Below are 23,157 nucleotides of genomic sequence, written 5' to 3' on the forward strand. Positions count from 1 at the left end.
AAGGTTGTGCGTGTTGTGGCTTCACAAATGCTTTGCTGCATACCTCGGTTGTAACGAGTGGTTATTTCAGTCAAAGTTGCTCTTCTATCAGCTTGAATCAGTCGGCCCATTGACCTCTAGCATCAACAAGGCATTTTTGCCCACAGGACTGCCGCATACTGGATGTTTTTCCCTTTTCACACCATTCTTTGTAAACCCTAGAAATGGTTGTGCGTGAAAATCCCAGTAACTGAGCAGATTGTTAAATACTCAGACCGGCCCATCTGGCACCAACAACCATGCTACACTCAAAATTGCTTAAATCACCTTTCTTTCCCATTCTGACATTCAGTTTGGAGTTCAGGAGATTGTCTTGACCAGGACCACACCCCTAAATGCATTGAACCAACTGCAATGTGATTGGTTGATTAGATAATTGCATTAATGAGAAATTGAAAAGATGTTCTTAATAATCCTTTAGGTGAGGGTATATATACACTTATATATACTTTTTATATAGACAGTATCAGTTTTTGTGTAAAGTTATCGCAATACATTTTGGCAGGTGGCCTGGCCTGTATACTTGTTAGCAGGAAACGGCTCTTCAGGATGACAGAACCAAGTACAATGTTTGTTAAAAAAAAAAGAAGGCGTCATTTCAAGTTTTTCTCTGCATTGGCTATGGGCCCTACTAAAAAGAACCACGTCTTCCCCCAGTCCCTAATGCTTCTTTCTGTCTCTGGGCAAGGAATGGTATTACGACATTCCAAGACCTGTGGACCAGTGGACTCTTCTGGTTTTCCCACTCTGGTCTCTAAATACTCTCTACCCCACCCCCACACACACTTTTTCTGTTACCTGCCTCCTCACAGTTTTCTTGAACCCCCTGGCCGACCATGGGATAGTATATTGTCTTTACTACCTTGAGAGAAGGGATTAACCTCTCAGATCTATTTGCTTATTTTGTCATTGGACAAGCACTCCATTAACAAAGCTAAAAATGCCTGGGAACAGGAGATGAGCATGGAATTCACACAGGAGTGCTGGGATGAGGCGATTGATAGGGTACGCTCCACTACATCTTGTGCTCGTCTTGGTCTTATATAATTTAAGGTTGTGCATTGGGCTCATTTTTCCAAGTTGAGGCTAGCTGAAATCTATCCAAATGTGAACGATGAATGTGATAGATGTCATATCTCCCCATGTGACTTTAGTCATATGTTTACTCTGTGTCCTGCCCTTAAGAACTTTTGGGAATACATTTTTCCCAAAAGTTATACAAATTCAATCTGAAGTGCTAAACGTTAACCTGCAACCATGCCCCAGGATAGCTGTTTTTGGTATTCCAGAGGACTTGTCCTCAGTAGCCCCCAGCTAAGCAGACATTGTGGATTTTACTTCCCTATTGGCTTGATGCAGGATTCTGGAAATCTGTTCACTCCCTTACTATTTCTGAATGTATATGTGAAATTATGTTTTTTTAGGTCTTGAGAACATTAGGTATTCCCTCAGGGGCTCCAGTGCTGTTTCTTTTTAACACAAATGACTTCCTTTTATTTAATATTTTCATACATTGCAGAGGCTCCCTCCTAATGTTGTGCTTTAAAAAAACTAGATACTTTTTTCAGGAGATACATTTCCAATTATTTTTGAAGTTGAAGGTGTCACATGTAGCTCAGCTGAAAAAGTATAGGAAATGTATGCAGTCATCAATTTGTCGACCAGCATGTCCGTATAACCTCACCCAGCCCAAGGCCATACAGACATACAGACACACCCCCATACACACAATGTACCTGCTGTGTGGCATTGCTGAAGTCGACACCATGGGCCATGTCAGAATAGCTGTGTAGCTGTTTGCTTATCTCAGGGGTAAGCAGGGTGATGGTAGACAGTTTGATCTCATTACTGTCAAAGTGCTGGTGGATCTCAGCCGTGTACTGATAGGGAGGAGGCAGACACACAGTTACAGGGAGTAGAGGAAACACTGTAGCATGGCAGACATGACCTATGTGACAACACAGTCAAGTAGGATTCTGGTGTCAGACAGACTAGAGATAGAACAGCAAATGGTTTGAAATAGCGAATTCCCCTTTGGAAGTGGAAAAAGAGGAAAACTTAATTGAGAACGAACTAACCTTATGTAAAAAGATTCCCTGTCATCATTTGACTGTAGAAACCGTATATGTGATAATATAGAAATGGTAGAAACTGTGATAATGTAGAACCGCATTAAAGAGTTTCAAACAGATGTGAGACAGTAGCAAAAGTAAAAACAATATGGGACTGATTAAAACTGGTAAAAAATATATATATAGATGTGATGCGGTAGAAAGCAAATGTGAACCAGTATAATGACAGACTCACTTTGGACACGTTAAGCAGATCAGTGAGGTTTATGACCTCATACAGGTGGAGGGTGGTCCACAAAGGCCTGTTCTGTTCACAGTCACTACAGACACACAAAAGACATTCTTATCAAAAACAATATTTAGTAACAATTTTGAAAACCAGAAAGATGTTTAATTTAAGACTTAATAATGTTTCTTCATACTTGTATATTTCAGAGAGTGTCAAATTTGTCTTCAGGCCCAGCATCTCCCCTAAATTGAAACCAGGTATCAGCCCCGGAGTGTCAACAAACTGTGCAAGGGCAAGACACAACCAATGAATAAATGAGTCCATTCATTCAAAATATAGTTTGTGCATGTATAACAGTATGTAGGTCTAACAAAACATAGGAGACAACAAAGATTCAGTTCAGATCCAGTTCCAACTAATTAAAAGGCTATTTACAACTTAAGGGTTAGGTTTAGGGTAAAACAGTTGGAGTATTTGGTTTAGGCATTAGGTTTAGGGTTAGGTACTAAGGTTTGATTATAGAAATGAATGTTGAAGTAAGGAGATTAGTGTGTTGTGTGTGTGTGTGTCTGTGCCTACGCACCTGCAGTAGCTGTCCACTGCGCCAGGGCTGGCACACCAGTGTGTAGAAATTTCCTCCCAGTAAGAACAGTACCAACACCACTAGCATGAAGAGCCAGGAGAACAGGAAACTCAACCCTGCACCCCTACACACATGCAAATAAATTGATACGATGATGTTGCTATCACCAAACATCAAGTATGCCCATCTCACAAAAACAAATAAGCATACAGTGACAGTACTTACGCCATTAGGAAAGTTCCCCCACAGTCTGCAGTACTTGATCGTTCTGTTGGGTCATCGCATGTGCTCAATCCCATCAGACCCAAAAACAGACCCAGGAGGTTGCACACTACGACCAAAAGAACTACACAACTCAGGGTAATACATACAGCCCACCTAGAAGAAACACACAGAGATAATTTTATGTTTAGACCTGTCTGTCTTTCTGTCTACATGTCTATGTATCTGTCATTTCACGTGTCCCCACTAAGAAAATTGTTATTTCCATCTTAGAGGTCAGTAGTTAGGGTTAAAGTAAAGGTTAAGATTATATTGTTGCAGTTAGGGATGCTTGGGAAATGACTGGCAATAACGTTTTGCACCTTCATGAGGATAGAAGTTCCTAAATGTGTTTGTACTGTCATGTAATAAAGTGGGTACAGCCCCCTGGAAAGTTGTCTTTTTTTACACATTCGAACATGGATTGATATTTGAGAATGCCACGGTCGAGGCGAAGGACATGAGGCGTAGAGGGATTTGAGCTTTAATTGACTTTCTTCCGATAGAAGAAATAATAACCCTGAACTGATGTGGCATACAACGCAAACACAAACAGTGGCTGAACACTGAAAGCTAAACTGAAGCAATTTAAATGGGATCCCCAACCAGAGGCAATAGGGAACAGCTGCCTCTGATTAGGGATAATTTAACATAAGTGCTGAGATGCCAAGAGGCACTCTGCAGTCAGGCCCTGACTGTGGCCTCCAGGCACAAAGAGATGCCTAAAGGCACCCCAGCCAGGACCTGACAGCTAAATGCCAAGCACATTCATTTATGAAGATAACCCAATTCAAAAAATCACAGAAATAAACATTGAAACCATTTATGCATTTAAAATTAATTACATTTGCAGAAACAACATCCCTTAATTTACAATCACATAAAATGGCTAAAGTAGAATCAGGTGCAAAAACAGCAATTCATGAAATTCAGAAAATGTATGAATTAGAAAATTTGATAAAGAAATTATTAGAGAGTAACTTGGGAAGGTCCAATCTTCAATAAATATTAGACACTTGGTCTGGACTGGTCAGACCATAAAAACTACTGTTCAAAAGTTTGTGGTCACTTAGATTAGCGTCATGCTGGCAACATTAGAGATTCCGTAGCAACAATAAGACTTCCGGTTTTTGGATTTTGCCTTCAAAATAGAAGTCCGCGGTAAAACGCGATTTTAATAATATTAAATGTATCTATTTTGACACTTTGCTTAGTGTGTATTGTAAAAATGTACTCTAGGAAATGTTCAGGAGACTCTATAGAATAATTATATGCAAAGAAATCAAGGGGCACTATGTATTTGCAATTGTTGCTGGCATTTTACTCCACCCATCCTAGATCCTATTGGCCACAATGTAACTCAATGCAATGAAATACATATTGGCCTATAAAAAAAAAACTATTCTACATGCCGCAGTGAATGTATTGTAGGAAATGTTCAGGAGACTCTATAGAATGATTATATGCAAAGAAATCAAGGGGCACTCTGTATTTGCAATTGTTGCTGGTGTTTTACTCCGCCCACCCCATTGGCCACAATGCAACTCAATGGATATGAAATACATATTGGCCTATAAAAAAATAACTATTCTACACGCCACGGTGAATGTATTGTAGGAAATGTTCAGGAGACTCTATAGAATGATTATATGCAAAGAAATCAAGGGGCACTCTGTATTTGCAATTGTTGCTGGTGTTTTACTCCGCCACCCCATTGGCCACAATGCAACTCAATGGATATGAAATACATATTGGCCTATAAAAAAAACTATTCTACACGCCGCGGTGAATGTATTGTAGGAAATGTCAAGGAAGGTGGATAGAGTAATTATGATTGGCCACATTCCAAATTGCTGAATAGCCTTTAGATCCATTATTCCTTTTGTTAATGGAGGTGATTATCACCACTTGGTGATTACTTAACAATTCAGCCAATGATCTAATGTAGTTGTCAATTACTTATATTAACTGGCCATTAGCCTGCTGTATCACCTTTAGAGATGTAGATGTAGGATTTTATCTGTAATAATATAAAATTAATGTTTAATGTGTGAATGTGAAACTGAAAAGAAAGGTTATGTTTGCATACTTTCTCTGTAAGAAGTTTTTGTTCCAGTTTTTAGGTCCATTAGAACAGTATTAAATGTTTTTACTACTGAAAACACCAACATTTAATTATAGTGAGGGAAAAAAGTATTTAGTCAGCCACCAATTGGGCAAGTTTTCCCACTTAAAAAGATGAGAGAGGCCTGTAATTTTCATCATAGGTATACTTCAACTATGAGAGACAGAATGAGAAAAAGAAATCCAGAAAATCACATTGTAGGATTTTATATGAAATTATTGGTAAATTCCTTTACCAAAAATATGTTTTTGGTCTCCTACAAACAAGCAAGATTTCTGGCTCTCACAGACCTGTAACTTCTTCTTTAAGAGGCTTCTCTGTCCTCCACTTGTTACCTGTATTAATGGCACTTGTTTGAACTTGTTATCAGTATAAAAGACACCTGTCCACAACCTCAAACAGTCACACTCCAAACTCCACTATGTCCAAGACCAAAGAGCGTTCAATGGACACCAGAAACAAAATTGTAGACCTGCACCAGGCTGGGAAGACTGAATCTGCAATAGGTAAGCAGCTTGGTGTGAACAAATCAACTGTGGGAGCAATTATAAGAAAATGGAAGACATACAAGACCACTGATAATCTCCCTCGATCCGGGGCTCCACACAAGATCTCACCCTGTGGGGTCAAAATGATCACAAGAACGGTGAGCAAAAATCCCAGAACCACACAGGGGGACCTAGTGAATGACCTGCAGAGAGCTGGGACCAAAGTAACAAAGGCTACCATCAGTAACACACTATGCCGGCCAGGGACTCAAATCCTGCAGTGCCAGATGTGTCCCCCTGCTTAAGCCAGTACATGTCCAGGCCTGTCTGAGGTTTGCTAGAGAGCATGTGGATGATCCAGAAGAGGATTGGGACAATGTCATATGGTCAGATGAAACCAAAATACAACTTTTTGGTAAAAACTCAACTCATGTTTGGAGGAGTGTAGATGTAGTAATTGTATAAGTTAGTGAACTGTTATAAGCTGTTGTAACCAATGAAACAAAATATTAAATGTCTGTAATATGAACCGAAACTGAAGGAGCAAGTAGGAGAATAGGAAAACCTGTTCAAGCGGTTGCCGGGGATAGAAAGATTTAGTATGTCTGTTTTGTGAGAAACAGGTCACAGGTCAGAGACACACACACATAGTCGGACAGACAAGACAGAAACCAGAAAGGGGGGCAAGGGGATACTTGCAGTTATCCTATAAGGAATAAAACTGGGATTGGGCCAATGGCACACACTTTGTAAGTTAACGCCTCTATCTTTTTGGGCGTAGTAGAAGTATAAAAATGATGTTTTGAATGTTGATCCTTAGACATTGTGCGGCGACACGTGTCTCCAGAAGCTTCTGTAATAAATGGACGTATAACTACGGTAATTGCCCTGACTCCCTGTGTTTTATTCTCCTTTCCAACAAACCAACTCGGGGAAGTGTTATACTTCAACAGGAGAAAGAATGCTGAGTTGCATCCAAAGAACACCATACCTACTGTGAAGCATGGGGGTGGAAACATCATGCTTTTTTGGGGCTGTTTTTCTGCAAAGGGATCAGGACGAATGATCAGTGTAAAGGAAAGAATGAATGGGGCCATGTATCGTGAGATTTTGAGTGAAAACCTCCTTCCATCAGCAAGGGCATTGAAGATGGCTGGGTCTTTCAGCATGACAATGATCCCAAACACACCACCCGGGCAACGAAGGAGTGGTTTCGTAAGAAGCATTTCAAGGTCCTGGAGTGGCCTAGCCAGTCACCAGATCTCAACCCCATAGAAAATCTTTGGAGGGAGTTGAAAGTCTGTGTTGTCCAGTGACTATAAAATGAACTTGTGCTATAGTTATCCCAATCGTCCTTTCATTTGCCAGGTAGCATCTCGTTCACAAATCTCTCATTTGATACGCCAGGCAATTACCAAGAACGGCTGGCCCTGGAGTATGAAACCTAACGGATTGGAGACGTCCAGGGCCTTCCAGGCCCTATGAGCAGTGGCTAAAAAGATTAATTTGAGCATGATTTTGAGACGCCAATTATGGCTACCCTGATCAAGGACACTTTGTTTAAGGAAATACAGGTAATCGATACAACTAGACCTTGTTGTGCTGGGGTTAAAACTCCTCTTTGCAGATCTTCTCCAAGTCATTAAGGTTTCGAGGCTGACTTTTGGCAACTCAAACCTTCAGCCCCTTTCACAGATTTTCTATGGGACTAAGGTCTGGAGACTGGCTAGGTCACTTTGTTGCCTTGGCCATGTGTTTTGGGTAATTGTCATGCTGGAATACCCAGCCAAGACCCATTTTCAATGCCCTGGCTGAGAGAAGCAGGTTCTCACCCATGATTTGACGGTACATGGCCCCATCCATCGTCCCTTTGATGCGGTGAAGTTGTCCTGTCCCCTTAGCAGAAAAACACCCCCAAAACATAAGGTTTCCACCTCCATGTTTGACGATGGGGATGGTGTTTTGGGGTCATAGGCAACATTCCTCCTCCTCCAAACACGGCAAGTTGAGTTGATGCCAAAGAGCTCGATTTTGGTCTCATCTGACCACAACACTTTCACCCAGTTCTCCTCTGAATCATTCAGATGTTGATTGGCACACTTCAGACAGGCCTGTACATATGCTTTCCTGAGCAGGGGGACCTTGGGGTCGCTGCAGGATTTCAGTTCTACACGGCGTAGTGTGTTACCAATTGTTTTCTTGGTGACTATGGTCCCAGCTGCCTTGAGATCATTGACAAGAACCTCCCGTGTAGTTCTGGGCTGATTCCTCACTGTTCTCCTGATCATTGCAACTCCACGAGGGGAGATCTTGCATGGAGCCCTAGACCAAGGGAGATCAACAGTTCTTTTGTGTTTCTTCCATTTGCGAAAAATCGCACCAACTGTTGTCACCTTCCCCACCAAGCTGCTTGGTGATGGTCTTGTAGCCCATTCCAGCTTTTTGTAGGTCTACAATCTTGTCCCTGACATCCTTGGACAGCTCTTTGGTCTTGGCCATGGTGGAGAGTTTGGAATCTGATTGATTGATTGCTTCTGTGGACAGGTGTCTTTTGTACAAAATCAGCAGGGGATGAAATATTTTTTTTCCTCACTGTACAATACAAGCCTTCATATGTCTCAATTAAAACATGAATCTTTCAATATAAGGACAAATACATATTCTTTTCACAAATTAAGCTAAGGCTGGAATGTAGTTGCAATAAAATATGTCCTTCTAATAGAGTTGATGAAGTTGAACTTATTCTAATATGTAATAGTTGGATATTGGTTATGTTTTGACTCTGTTGTAAAAAATATTTTGCTAATCTAAAAGGTATAAAACTGTAAATGGTCTTTTGGACTCACCTACATCTCTAAAGGTGGTACAACAGGCTAATGACCAGTTAATATATGGCGTTGACAACAACATTAGATCCTTGGCTGAATTGTTAAGTAATCAGCAAGTGGTGATAATCACCTCCATTAACAAAAGGATAAATGGATCTTAAGGCTGTTCAGCAATTTGGAATGTGGGTGGGCGGAGTAAAACACCAGCAACAATTGCAAATACAGAGTGCCCCTTGATTTCTTTGCATATAATCATTCTATAGAGCAGGGGTGTCAAACCGGTTCCACGGAGGGCCGAGTGTCTGCAGGTCTTTGGGTTTTCCTTTAAATTGGTTCCCAGGTCAGACCTGAACAACCAGGTGGGGGTAGAAATTAACCAATTAGTGAACTAATTAATCAATCAAGTACAAGGTGAGAGCGAAAACCTGCAGACACTCGGCCCTCTGTGGAACCGGTTTGACACCTGTGCTATAGAGTCTCCTGAACATTTCCTACAATACATTCACCGCGGCGTGTAGAATAGTTTTTTTTATAGGCCAATATGTATTTCATATCCATTGAGTTGCATTGTGGCCAATGGGGTGGGCGGAGTAAAACACCAGCAACAATTGCAAATACAGAGTGCCCCTTGATTTCTTTGCATATAATTACTCTATCCACCTTCCTTGACATTTCCTACAATACATTCACTGCGGCGTGTAGAATAGGTTTTTTTTTATAGGCCAATATGTATTTCATATCCATTGAGTTGCATTGTGGCCAATGGGGTGGGCGGAGTAAAACACTAGCAACAATTGCAAATACAGAGTGCCCCTTGATTTCTTTGCATATAATCATTCTATAGAGTCTCCTGAACATTTCCTACAATACATTCACTGCGGCGTATAGAATAGTTTTTTCTGTATGAGTCAATATGTATTTCATATCCATTAAGTTACATTGTGGAAAAAGAGGGTGTGGAAATATTGTGTTGCTAGATGTAGCACACTGTTCCCCATGATTAGACAGGTTTGTCTTACTCTACACATTCTCCTGGACAATTCCTACACTGCTTTCTCTGTGGCATATTCAATAGTTTATTAGTTATGAGGCAATATATATTCCATATTCTGTCATTGGCATTGTCTGAATTTTACCCTTTGAACGTGTTTTAACACCCACTAACACCCACTTTTTATCGATATTACTCTTAAATATGATCATATTTGAATTGTTGTCAATGTTTTGAGAGGTACATGTTCTCAAACAATTAATAAACTCAATTTATCTCAGTTTTTAAGTAATTCGTTGGTCTCTTTTATTTTGAAAAATTCGTGACCCAGATTTTCGTGACCCGGAAGTGTTTCTTTAATGTTGCTCACAAGACGCAGATGCCACTTAGACATTTCCTTGTTTTCTGAAGAAAAGCTGATTTTTTTGGTCCATTAAAATAACATCAAATTAATCAGAAATACAGTGTATACATTGTTAATGTTGTAAATGACTACTGAAACGGCTGATTTCTAATGGAATATCTACATAGGTGTACAAAGACCCATTATCAGCAACCGTCAGTCCTGTATTCTAATGGCACATTATGTTTATCATTTTAAAAGGCTTATTTATCATTTAGAAAACCCATTTACAATTATGTTAGCACCACTGAAAACGGTTGTGCTGATTAAAGAAGCAATACAACTGGCCTTCTTTAGACTAGCTCAGTATCTTCAGTATCAGCATTTGTGCGTTTGATTACAGGCTCAAATCGGCCAAAAACAAAGAACTTTCTTCTGAAACTCATCAGTCTATTCTTGTTCAGAGAAATGAAGGCTATTCCATGTGCTACTCCCTTCACACAACAGCATAAACTCTCTAACCAGAATGGGAAGAGGTGTGGGAGGTGCAGAACTGAGCTAGAGGACCAATACATTAGTGTCTAGTTTGAGAAAGAGATGCCTCACAGGTCTTTCACTGGCACCTTACAAAAACGTCCCACAGAAAACCTGCAGGAAGTGAATCTGTTGTGAAGGAATTATGCAAGGAAATCTCCCTGATGCTCCAGCTTGTGTATGACATATCCTGCAGAAATTGTGAGAATCCTGCACAACCATGGCAATTCATGCAGGAATCCTGCAGGATTTCAAATTGTAATATACCAGCAGGATATGGCAATTCCTGGAGGACTAAAACCTTAAGGATTTTGATAATCCTGCAGGATATGTGAATAGGCAAATTCCTGTAATTTTCTCATGCTATTTTATAATATTGTGTGATATTAACTATGTAATATTATGCAGGTTGACTTCAATTACACTAAGTATGAACTAAGGTTATTATAGTTTTATTTTATTTATTAGTTTTTATTTTTATTTCGTTTTTACTTTTTGTTTTCAAATTCAGTTTAGTTTTAATTCGTTTTTAAAGTGAGTTTGCTAGTTTAGTTTAGTATTTATTTTTTGAAAATGCTTAGTTTTAGTTTAGTTTTTATTAGTTTTAGTGTTAGTTTTAGTCTTTTTTTGTAATATGGGCTATTTGTCAGGGGCAAGATTCAAAAAGGTCAGAAAAAGTATTGTGTAATAATAACTCAACAAAAACTATGTTGTTTAGGGGCAAAGTGTTACGATATGTATATTTGGAGCAAGGCACAGTTTCACAGATGTTAGCACTCAAAACCTGTGATAACCATGAATCATCATACATTTATATGTCTAGCACTAGTTTTGTTATGACCTTTGCCAAGAGCATAAATAGTTAGAACTCAAAATGCAGATGAAGTTTTTAGCCATCTGATCGCTATTTAGTAGATTTGCTTTAATGTTTTGAAAAAAGTATCTGAAAGGGATAGTTAAAATAATTCCTTCGTTAATAATGTTACACAGAACTTTATTATATTAAATATGGTTCACGCCTTCACAAAATATACACATTTAACACCCTAGAGGCCTACCAAATTCACACCCCATGGAAATTCCTTTAACGTTAACGTTACCTCTTGCAAAATCCACACACCGTACCAAAAATCTAACGTTACACATCTTCTAAACAGAATTCACACTCTATACAAATACCACAGCTGTACAATTTTCACACCCTATTCTAAATGTATACAATAGCCTTCTGCCTACTCATCTGGATTGAAGCAGCAAACATTCAGTGTAAAAGTAAAAATGACATAACATTATTTAATATTTGAATCACAGCTTATAGTGTTTTGACATTGACAACCCAAGTGCATTTTACCTCAAACTTGCGACTAGTTAACTTTCTAAAGAAGGCGCAAACGCTTCTCGGGTAGACATTAACACACTGACGAAATTATATTCAGAATAAAAAATATTTTTATACCACTTTTTAATGTGTGATTGTGTAAAGGTGTTCATGAGATACCAACCTTTCGCGAACTTCAGCGTCGAACACTCGTTCTATATCGTGAAGCTTTGCCCATAGGGGCTTCGCTCCTATTGGTTTACCCTCTCTGCCAATCGGCAGTCACTGAAAATTTAAATATGCAAATAGCATTGCTCTAGGCCATCTGCCCCATGGCTATAAAAGCAGTGCACACACCCCAATCTGCCTCCCTTCTTTCTTCACGAGAAAGTTTATTTTAATGCATTTAGTTGAATTTCAACAGTCAAGGATGACTTAGCCGTCTACTGCCACTGGAGAGGCGTCTTCGATGACGGCACCCCGGCCTTTGACTTCTGTGTCAGCCTGCGGCTGCGATGGGCTGGACCCGGCCTTAGACACGTACGCTCTGTGTTGTGCGTGTTTGGGGTCGCAGCACGCTCGTGAGGGTGCCAAGGAGGAGCCGATTTGCACTGCCTGCGCCGTTCTCCCGTTGCCGGTGAGGATGGAGCGGCTTGCATTTTTCGCTGAGGAGGTCCCACTTGCCGACGTACTCTGTCTCCTTGATGAGAGAGGACTCCTTTCAGGAGTTGGGGGCATCGGCTGAGAAGACCGGCCCGGTGATGGCTCCGCCTACCCCTGGGACTGCTCCCTCTCGCTTGGCTGAGCGGGTGCGGCGGCGTTCCAGCTCTTCTTCCTCGTCCCGGTTCTGGGCCTGAGCACCTGGTCCGACAAGCGCCCCGCTCTGCCTTCTGTGAGGGGCCGTCTCTCCGCCAGCCTGGCGGAGAAACAGTACACCCTTTCCGTGCACTCTGCCGGGGTGGCTGGACGTGACGCTGCGGAAGGAGTACGCACTGCAGTTTCACTGTCAGCCTCCCCCGTTCTCGGGGGTCGTGGAGACCGCCATGACGTCCCCGGTGAAGGTCGCGGCCCTACAGGGGGAAATTGCGGACCGTCTGGAAAAGGAGGCGGTGTCCCTGGTCCCGTTGGGACAGAGGGAGAGGGGGCTCTACTCCCCTTATTTCCTGGTCCCCAAAAAGACGGGGGGCATGCGACCGATTCTGGACCTGCGCGTTCTGAACAAATGCGTGTCAAAGCAACCGTTTCGCATGCTCACGACAAAGCGTCTCCTGGAATGTGTGCATCCCGGGGATTTTTGCGTCAGCATCTGAAGCATACTTTCATGTTCCTGTTCTGCCACACCACAGGAAGTTCCTGCGGTTTGCCTTTCAGGGCCAGGCATACAAGTACACGAGGATTCTGTTTGGGTACGCGTTGGCTCCCCGCACTTTCACCAAGTGCGTAGAGGCTGCACTGGGACCGTTGAGAGGTCAGGGGGTCAGGGTTCTGGCCTACCTGGACAACCTGTTGGTCCTGGCACACTCGGCAGAGCAGGCCAGGGTTCACACGTTCCGGTTAGTGACTCAGCTCACTCGCCTGGGGTTTGCAGTGAATTGGAAGAAGAGTGCTCCTCAGCCCAGCCGACTGGTGGTTTTTCTGGGGCTCCAGTTATCCACAGTCGCTATGAGGGCTCGGGTGTCCGAGGCCTCCTGTTGGCGGTGCAGATTTGGGAATGGGCTCACGTGCACCTCAGGTCATTGAGGGCTATGCACATTCCCGGAGAACTCAATGTGGGCGCAGACCTGTTGTCCCGGGGGGGTCCCCGGGACGACGAGTGGCGTCTTCACCCCGACATTGTGGCCGAGCTCTGGAGGCGCTTCGGGTGGGCGCAGGGGGACTTGTTCGCGTCCCGGGAGGACGCGCACTGCCCCCTGTGGTACTCTCTGCGTGCGCAGGACAGGCCCCCGCTGGGCGTGGACGCGTTGGCTCATCGGCTGTGGCCGAGAGTGCTGTTGTACGCTTTTCCCCCTCTGCAGTGCATTCTCCCTGTCATGTCTCGGGTGCGGTCGGAAGGGCTGTCGCTCATCCTGATCGCCCCTTTTCGCCCGGGTGCCCTGTGGTTTGCGGAGGCGGCCCAGATGGCGGTGGGGACGCTGTGGCCGATCCCTTACCGCCACGGGGCGTTGTCGCAGGCAAACGGCTCAATAGGGGCATTCCCTGTGCTGGGCCAGCCGTTGCGGGCTTGGCTCCTGAAAGGGCCAGACTGCGGCGTCAGGGACTGATTGCGGAAGTGGTCGTGACCATTCAGGGCGCAAGGGCAGCCTCTACGTTGGCTAGTTACTCTAGCCGCTGGGGTGTCTTTGCCCGCTGGTGTGAGGACAGGGGTGTTGACCCCCTCTGTTGTGACATCGGCAGTGTCCTGTCATTCCTGCAGATTCTCTTTGAGCAGCAAAGGTCCCCTGGCACGCTGCAGGTGTACGCTTGTGCCATTTCGGCGTGTCATGAGGGTTTCAATGGCGTCTGTGTTTAGTCACCCCTTGGTTAAATGGTTTCTGGCCGGGTCCGGCGGACGTTGCCTCAGTGGGATTTGGCGTTTAATCCAGTCTTTTGCAGAATATCAGTTTGTCCCTGATGTTTTTCCTGGAGAGCAGTGCTTCTTTGCTGCCCTTATTGACACCAGGTCATCCTCCAAAAGTCTTTGCCCCTTCTTCACAACAACTGAACCTTTCTCTTTGAAGTTCTTGATGACCCGATGAATGGTTGATTCAGGTGCAATCTTACTAGCAGCAATATACTTGCCTGTGAAGCCCTTTTTGTGCAAAGCAATTATGACGGCACATGGTTCCTTGCAGGTAACCATGGTAAACAGAGGAAGAACAATGATTCCAAGCACCACCTTCCTTTCCAGTCTGTTATTCTAACTCAATCAGCTTGACAGAGTGATCTCCAGTCTTGTCTTCGTCAACACTCTCACCTGTGTTAACGAGAGAATCACTGACATGATGTCAGCTGGTCCTTTTGTGGCAGGGCTGAAATGCAGTGGAAATGTTTTTGGGGATTAAGTTCATTTTCATGGCAAAGAGGGACTTTGCAATTAATTACAATTCATCTGATCACTCTTCATAACATTCTGGAATGTATGCAAATTGCCATCATAAAAACTGACGCAGCAGACTTTGTGAAAATTTATATTTGTGTCATTCTCAAAACGTTTGGCCATGACTGTACAAAAGACAGCATTTACCGGTAGTAGCGAGGAAGCGCACGTGAGCAGTAATTAACTTTGGTTTTACATTGCAGAATGCAAAAATGGTTAGAAAGCTTTATAGGCTGCTGCCTTTCGACTTGACATAAAAAATAACTCCTTTTATATCTTGGTGCTGAGCTAGTATCTAACAGCTTAATAAGAAGGCATGACTAAAGTTCAAAACTATGAAGAGGCCTCAGCCAAACTGCAGAAAAACACAAGGCTGTGAGACAGGCATGATGTTAGGGCAAAACCTGAATATGTAGATCTATATTTGTTGGTTCAAAAACCCCTTAATGATGAAAACTAACTTGTGTTCTGTGACGTCGCCCGGCATGGCGCAGCCGGGGCCCCACCCTGGAGCCAGGCCCGGGGTTGGGGCTCGTTCGCGAAAGATGGTATGGTATGGTATATTTGTTGGAATATCCAAATCACACCATTGAAATGGAACACTTGTTTAGGTCTCCACTTTAGAATAAGACCATCCCCAAGTTTGTGTGATCGATGGTTGATATTCTAGAGTGGATATGACTTTGACCAGTGCAAATGTATGCCAGTTAGCCTATAGAGAAACCGAGAGGGGTTGTTGGAAAATGAATTGGCCACAAAAATGGCGCGTCTCACAGGGGATCTGTTGGGGATAACGTTTTGATTTCAACGCCAGTGCATAGGTCTAAACAGAGTGGAGTTTGGGGAAAATATGATCGCTTAAATTAAGAGTCTGGTCCTATGCACTGGGACTGAAATGAACCAATTTCAATGCAAGGACTCCTGGGACAGACCCGCAAATATGCGCCGTTGTCGTAGCCTATTCATTTTGAAAAATTACATTGTGTTTTACGAAAACTCTCGGCTTTTCGATACCTTAATGTCACTTATGCTCAAATGATGCCTGTGCTTAAATTAGGAATAGAGATTGGCAACATGGGGATGCGCCTAGGATCTAAAACAGCACTCACCATCTTAAATAAACACAGAAATAATATGGAAATAAATAAATACAGAAATAAAAGAACACGGAAATAAATAAAAACAGAAATAAATAAATACAGAAATATAAGATTATGGAAATGAAAAAAATAATTATTAAATAAAGAAATTAATGATCAAGGAATTAAATGAATGAGGAAATAATATTAATTAATACAATTATTATATTTTATGTACAGTGGGGAGAACAATTATTTGATACTGATTTTGCAGGTTTTCCCACTTACAAAGCATATAGAAATCTGTCATTTTTATCATAGGTACTCTTCAACTGTGAGTTGAAGATCCAGAAAATCTAGAAAATCACCTTTTTTTAAGTAATGAATTAGCATTTTATTGCATGACATAAGTATTTGATACATCAGAAAAGCAGAACTTAATATTTGGTACAGAAAACTGTTTGCAATTACAGAGATCATATGTTTCCTGTTGTTCTTGACCAGGTTAGCACACACTGCAGCAGGGATTTTGGCCCACTCCGCCATACAGACCTTCTCAAGATCCTTCAGGTTTCGGGGCTGTCGCTGGGCAATACGGACTTTCAGTTCCCTCCAAAGATTTTCTATTGGGTTCAGGTCTGGAGACTGGCTATGCCACTCCAGGACCTTGAGATGCTTCTTACAGAGCCACTCCTTAGTTGCCCTTGCTGTGTGTTTCGGGTCGTTGTCATGCTGGAAGACCCAGCCACGACCCATCTTCAATGCTCTTACTGAGGGAAGGAGGTTGTTGGCCAAGATCTTGCGATACATGGCCCCATCCATCCTCCCCTCAATACGGTGCAGTCGTCCTGTCCCCTTTGCAGAAAAGCATCCCCAAAGAATTATGTTTCCACCTCCATGCTTCACGGTTGGGATGGTGTTCTTGGGGTTGTACTCATCCTTCTTCTTCCTCCAAACACGGTGAGTGGAGTTTAGACCAAAAGGCTAAATTATTGTCTCATCAGACCACATTACCTACTCCCATTCCTCCTCTGGATCAGAGCCGGAATTCTTACTGGTTGGTAGGTGATCAAATACTTATATCATGCAATAAAATGCAAATTAATTATAAAAAAATCATACAATGTGATTTTCTGGATTTGTTTTTTATTCTGTCTCACAGTTGAAGTGTACCCATGATAAAAATTACAGACCTCTACATGCTTTGTAAGTATGAAAACCTGCAAAATCAGCAGTGTATCAAATACTTGTTCTCCCCACTGTATGAATATATTTATTGATACATTTATTCATCAATGTATTTCAAATGTTGGCAGGTTTGGTCATCCATACATGAGAACATGGATAGATCTGATGTTACAATGACAGGAGCAGCATTGCAGCTTCAAGCGAAAAGGGGATACACTTTTGATCCAGGTCCGCATTGAAACTTATAAATAAGTTATCTGCCACTATCTTTCAGTTGGGAAATCAATGATTCCAAGCACCACCTTGGGATTAATTTTTTGTAGATTTCAGTAAGATTTTAGCCATAGGGGGGTGGGGGGGTGGCTAATGTTCACACCCATGGGAGAGAACGCTATGCTACACCCCAGCCACACCTGCTGATACACATGATAAAGCATTACTTTCAAGTGCTCTATATGTCTTTACAATACTAAAAAAGCAAAAATGTCAACCTGATGAGAAAAGTTTGTGTAACAACTGTGAGTCTGACGGGTGCTCCCCACTCTCCCCAGCACAACACACCCACACAGGCACCTGGCCATGCCCACTCTGGCAGATCTCATTCTGGCAGATTAATTCTACAAACCCGATTCCAAAAAAGTTGGGACACTGTACAAATTGTGAGTACAAAAGGAATGGAATAATTTACAAATATCTTAAACTTATATTTAATTCACAATAGAATATAGATAACATATCGAATGTTGAAAGTGAGACATTTTGTAATGTCATGCCAAATATTGGCTCATTTTGGATTTCATGAGAGCTACACATTCCAAAAAAGTTGGGACAGGTAGCAATAAGAGACCGGAAAAGTTAAATGTACAGATAAGGAACAGCTGGAGGACCAATTGGCAACTTATTATGTCAATTGGCAACATGATTGGGTATAAAAAGAGCCTCTCAGATTGGCAGTGTCTCTCAGAAGTCAAGATGGGGAGAGGATCATCAATTCCCCCAATGCTGCGGCGAAAAATAGTGGAGAAATATTAGAAAGGAGTTTCTCAGAGAAAAATTTCTAAGAGTTTGAAGTTATCATCATCTACAGTACATAATATCATCCAAAGATTCAGAGAATATATCCAAGTTCTAGAACAACATATGCTCCCATCCAGACGGTCGTCTCTTTCAGGGAAGACCTTGCATTTTCCAACATGACAATGCCGGACCACATACTGCATCAATTACAATGTCTTGGCTGCATAGAAGAAGGATCCGGGTACTGAAATGGCCAGCCTGCAGTCCAGAACTTTCACCCATAGAAAACATTTGGCACATCATAAAGAGGAAGGTGCGACAAAGAAGACCTAAGACAGTTGAGCAACTAGAAGCCTGTATTAGACAAGATTGGGACAACATTCCTATTCATAAACTTGAGCAATTTGTCTCCTCAGTCCCCAGACGTTTGCAGTCTGTTATAAAAAGAAGAGGGGATGCCACACAGTGGTAAACATGGCCTTGTCCCAACTTTTTTGAGATGTGTTGATGCCATGAAATTTAAAATCAACTTATTTTTCCCTGATACATTTTCTCAGTTTAAACATTTGATATGTCATCTATATTGTATTCTGAATAAAATATAGAAATTTGAAACTTCCACATTGTGGCATTCTGTTTTATTCACAATTGTACAGTGTCCCAACTTTTTTGAAATCGGGTTTGTAATTGTCATCACCTGGTTCTTGTTCTCTCCTTACAGCCACAGTATATAAGCCAGCAGTCTCCACCAGATCTCGTGAGAGATTGATTGATTGTTTGTGCCTACCCTATCGTTACAGTTACCTTTGGGTATTTGACTATAAATCTCGCTTTGGAAGTTCTCACCGACTATGCCTTTTGCCTTCGCCCCTTCTGTACCTTTGCCTGGTTCCACCTTCCTCGCCTGTGTCTGATTCCTGCCTGTCCTTCACCTCGTTACAGCCTCGCCCTACTTGTACATTTGCCTGCTGTGTATAAGACCACAATTTCTGCATTATCCCTAGTTTGTCACCATTTCTGTTCGTAATTTTTATGGACAGAATTTCTAGGCGCAGCCAGGGGCCGGAGGGTGTCAGGTTTGGGGACCACACGATTTCGTCTCTGCTCTTTGCGGATGATGTTGTCATGTTGGCCCCTTCAAGCCAGGACCTTCAGCATGCACTTGCACGGTTTGCAGCCTAGTGTGAAGCGGTGGGGATGAAAATCAGTACCTCCAAATCCGAGTCCATGGTCCTCAGTCGGAAAAGGGTGGCTTGCCCACTTCAGGTTGGTGGAGGGTGCCTGCCTCAAGTGGATGAGTTTAAGTATCTAGGGGTCCTGTTCACGAGTGAGGGAAGGATGGAACGGGAGATTGACAGACGGATCGGTGCAGCTTCTGCAGAAATGCGGTCGATGTATCGGTCTGTCGTGGTGAAGAAAGAGCTGAACCATAAGGCGAAGCTCTCGATTTACCGGTCAATCTACGTTCCTACTCTCACCTATGGTCATGAGCTTTGGGTCATGACCGAAAGGACAAGATCCCGGATACAGGCGGCCGAAATGAGCTTTCTCCGCAGGGTGGCTGGGCGATCCCTTAGAGAGAGGGTGAGAAGCTCAGTCACCCGGGAGGAGCTCAGAGTAGAGCCGCTGCTCCTCCACATCGAGAGGGGTCAGCTGAGGTGGCTTGGGCATCTATTTCGGATGCCTCCGGAACGCCTTCCTGGGAAGGTGTTCCGGTCCCGTCCCACCGGGAGGAGACCCCGGGGAAGACCTAGGACACACTGGAGGGACTATGTCTCCCGGCTGGCCTGGGAACGCCTCGGTGTCCCCCCGGAAGAGCTGGAGGAAGTGTCTGGGGAGAGGGAAGTCTGGGCATCCCTGCTTAGACTGCTGCCCCCGCGACCCGGCCACGGATAAGCGGAAGATGATGGATGGATGGATCCCTAGTGTGTAACGTAATAAACATAGTGTGCTCTGCACTTTAATCCTCTTCCATTCCCTTGATTCCTTACAGTTTGTAAGCACTTGGTATAATGTGCTTAATAAGCAGCGTCTGTCCGTGAGCAACTGAGTGTGTAGCCTTGTATCTTTAGGTATTTGTTTAATATGTGGGAAGAAGCCTCTGCTCTCTTGGTTGACATTAATGACTGATCTGCACAAAAAAAGTGTTTTCAGCTAAAGGGGACAACACCAGCTATTGAAGCTAGAGAGGTGCTTGTTTATTCTGCCCTATGAAATTGCATTTATTTTCATTTTACTTCCATAAATGGTTTCAAAGTTTAAAATTTTTTTCTGTCATTTGTTAAATCAGGTTAACTTTTAGCTTAAACCTCCATTTGAATAGAACATTCAGGTTAATTACCTGATCAGCTCAATCATCTGTGCCTCTGGTGAGTACATGCCAATGTATCTCCTAGCATCTCTGATTATGTTTAAGACGTTGTTGAGGGCTGTGACAGGGATCTGTCCCTTCACTGCAGAAATCTTTATCTTGATGTCCTCAAGCTGTTGCTTTACACCTTAGAGAGAAAGCGGGATACACATTACTTGCATGCCAAATGAGATACTTTGTGACAAAAGGAAGGAAACACTACTCTGTCCCTGTTGTTAGATGTTTTTGGTGACAGAGTGTGCTGAAATAACTGTGGGCCTGAATCTAACCCATGCTGCAGTGTGCACTGGTAGTGTCACGGTGCGGAGTCAGGACACGAGGCGCAGAGCTGTTGAAGTTGGTCATCCCTTTATTTCGGTGCAAACCAACAAAACAAAGGCACACCCAAGACCATAAAGCACAAAGGCATAAACAATTATCCACACCAGTGGACACAAAAGGGCATCTTAAATAGGATCCCCAATTAGAGGCAACACAGGGCAGCTAAAATATGTTATATTTTAGTAGTTTAACTGAACTAGTACAAGTATTATAATTATTACCAGTACTATAATAGTATGTTAACTAAACTCGTAAATATTTTTACAATAGTAGTGTAACTAAAGTAGTACTGTTACCTTCAAAAGTGACATGGGTTACACTTTATTTTGAGAGTCTCAAATTCCATCTGTAGATGTTCTGTAGATACTTTGTTGAACATTTGTTTAAAGTATTACTATATGTTGATTAGCAACTGCTTGCTAAATTTAAGTAAATAAATAGTTTCATAATTATGGTTAGGGTAAGGATTAGTGTTTTTAATTTGTTAGTTAAAATGTAACTGATTGTCGGAAGAGAATCTTTAGAACATCTACAAATACATTCTTTGGATTTTACCAGGACCAAGGTTAAAATACTCACTCTGTACCACATTCTTTGTTTCATTGGTCACCATCTGTGGAATACTGGCAAAGAAGTCTTCTGCCTGACACACACAAACACACAGAGAATCAGAAACAAATTGAAAAACTCATTCAGATGAGCCATTTCAAGAGGTTTGCCAGCATAAATAATGCACATAATTTAATTTGAACACTTGCATGAACAATTTAGTAGCAAGCACAGATCATAATGATCCCCTCAGGACAACTGTAGCATGCCACTAATACTTTCTGAGTGTGCATAAACATATGTACAGTGTGATTGATTCTCAATATGTCTGCCCTCTCTATATGTCTCACAAACACACACACTATTTCTTTTTTATCACCTAACTTTCAAAAGAGTACATTTATTGTAAAGTTCAATAATAATTATTTGCAGTCCCAATCTGTCTTCTTTCGGCAGACACTCATGTCTTCTACAATGGCATACAGTATGAAACTCTTTTACAGCAGTTGTTGTATATGATTGTTTCTTGACATTTCACCACAAAATTGACAACAGTTAATTTTAAAATTGCTAATTGGTGGCAAATCAATAAAAGCAGTTCTTCTAAAATGTGTCTATTTAGTCAGGGCAGACTCACCTCCTTCACTTTAGAGTTAAGGTCAGCCTTGGTGATATCATCGACCACTGATTGCAGATTACTTAGACTGGGGATCTATGGAAAACACATTTGAAATACTTTGACCCCAAATCATACAATGTGATTTTCTGGATTTTTCACAGTTGAAGTGTACCTATGATAAAAATTACAGACCTCTACATGCTTTGTAAGTAGGAAAACCTGCAAAATCAGCAGTGTATCAAATACTTGTTCTCCCCACTGTATAAATATATTTATTGATACATTTATTCATCAGTGTATTTCAAATTTTGGCAGGTTTGGTCATCCATACATGAGAACATGGATAGATCTGATGTTACAATGACAGGAGCAGCATTGCAGCTTCAAGCGAAAAGGGGATACACTTTTGATCCAGGTCCTACAGCAGCTAGCAGCTAAGTTAGCTTGATCACATTTGATCACATTATCTGCAGTTATTGTAATTATTATGCTTTGACAGCAGGGGGCAGCAAAACCAGAACCATCCACTGATGACAAAAATATTTGACTAGGGACAGTGGGTCATTATACCCAGCAAAGGTGCAACAATAGTTGTGCACTAGAAAGGATTCATTACATGAGGTGCAATTAAAAACTGTTAGACAAATGTAACAACATAAATTTGGTCCTCTCACTTGTGTTTTGGTAAGAAGCTGAGGTATAGGTCTGGTGAAATGTAACTACTCTCTAATGCATAGACAGTTCTTAAAACGAGGCTTTACCATCTAAAATATCAAAAGTCTAGTTTAAGCATGTTTGTGGGCCACACCAGCAATACCCTGCAACCAGTGTCGTGAAACACTACTTTCCACAGAACACATTAGCATGTGTCATGCTCTGTTCCAACATTAAGCTACCATGTAAGCTTTTCATAAGTTGTTCTTGCTTGGCCAAACATCGAATAACAAAACACACCCTCCACACAGACACACTGTTTTAGCAGCACATAGGAAAGGAAGGTGTTTTCGCACAGCTCGATAGAGGTTTACATAAGGCCTATATTGTTTCTTATTTATTACAAACCAAGGGAATGATAGAGACACACATGAGACAACAGGCCTTATCAGAACTACAGCAGAAACACTAT

General features: G+C 42.1%; 1 protein-coding gene across 4 annotated transcripts in view; it reads right to left on the minus strand.

Moving 5' to 3' along the window:
- prom2 (prominin 2) overlaps window positions 1-23,157 on the minus strand; it is a 92,857-nt gene that overhangs the window by 11,975 nt on the left and 57,725 nt on the right. For all 4 annotated transcript variants that reach the window (XM_020047036.3, XM_013134284.4, XM_013134286.4 and 1 more), the window contains 8 exons: window positions 22,050-22,124; window positions 21,443-21,506; window positions 20,513-20,669; window positions 3,149-3,301; window positions 2,924-3,047; window positions 2,534-2,622; window positions 2,347-2,431; window positions 1,776-1,919 (listed from right to left, as the gene is read on the minus strand). In XM_020047036.3, coding sequence (XP_019902595.2) covers window positions 1,776-1,919; window positions 2,347-2,431; window positions 2,534-2,622; window positions 2,924-3,047; window positions 3,149-3,301; window positions 20,513-20,669; window positions 21,443-21,506; window positions 22,050-22,124 — 891 coding nt within the window. The remainder of the gene's footprint in view (window positions 1-1,775; window positions 1,920-2,346; window positions 2,432-2,533; window positions 2,623-2,923; window positions 3,048-3,148; window positions 3,302-20,512; window positions 20,670-21,442; window positions 21,507-22,049; window positions 22,125-23,157) is intronic.

Source organism: Esox lucius, chromosome 6 (assembly GCF_011004845.1).
Source record: "Esox lucius isolate fEsoLuc1 chromosome 6, fEsoLuc1.pri, whole genome shotgun sequence".
NCBI classification, from domain to species: Eukaryota; Metazoa; Chordata; class Actinopteri; order Esociformes; family Esocidae; genus Esox; species Esox lucius.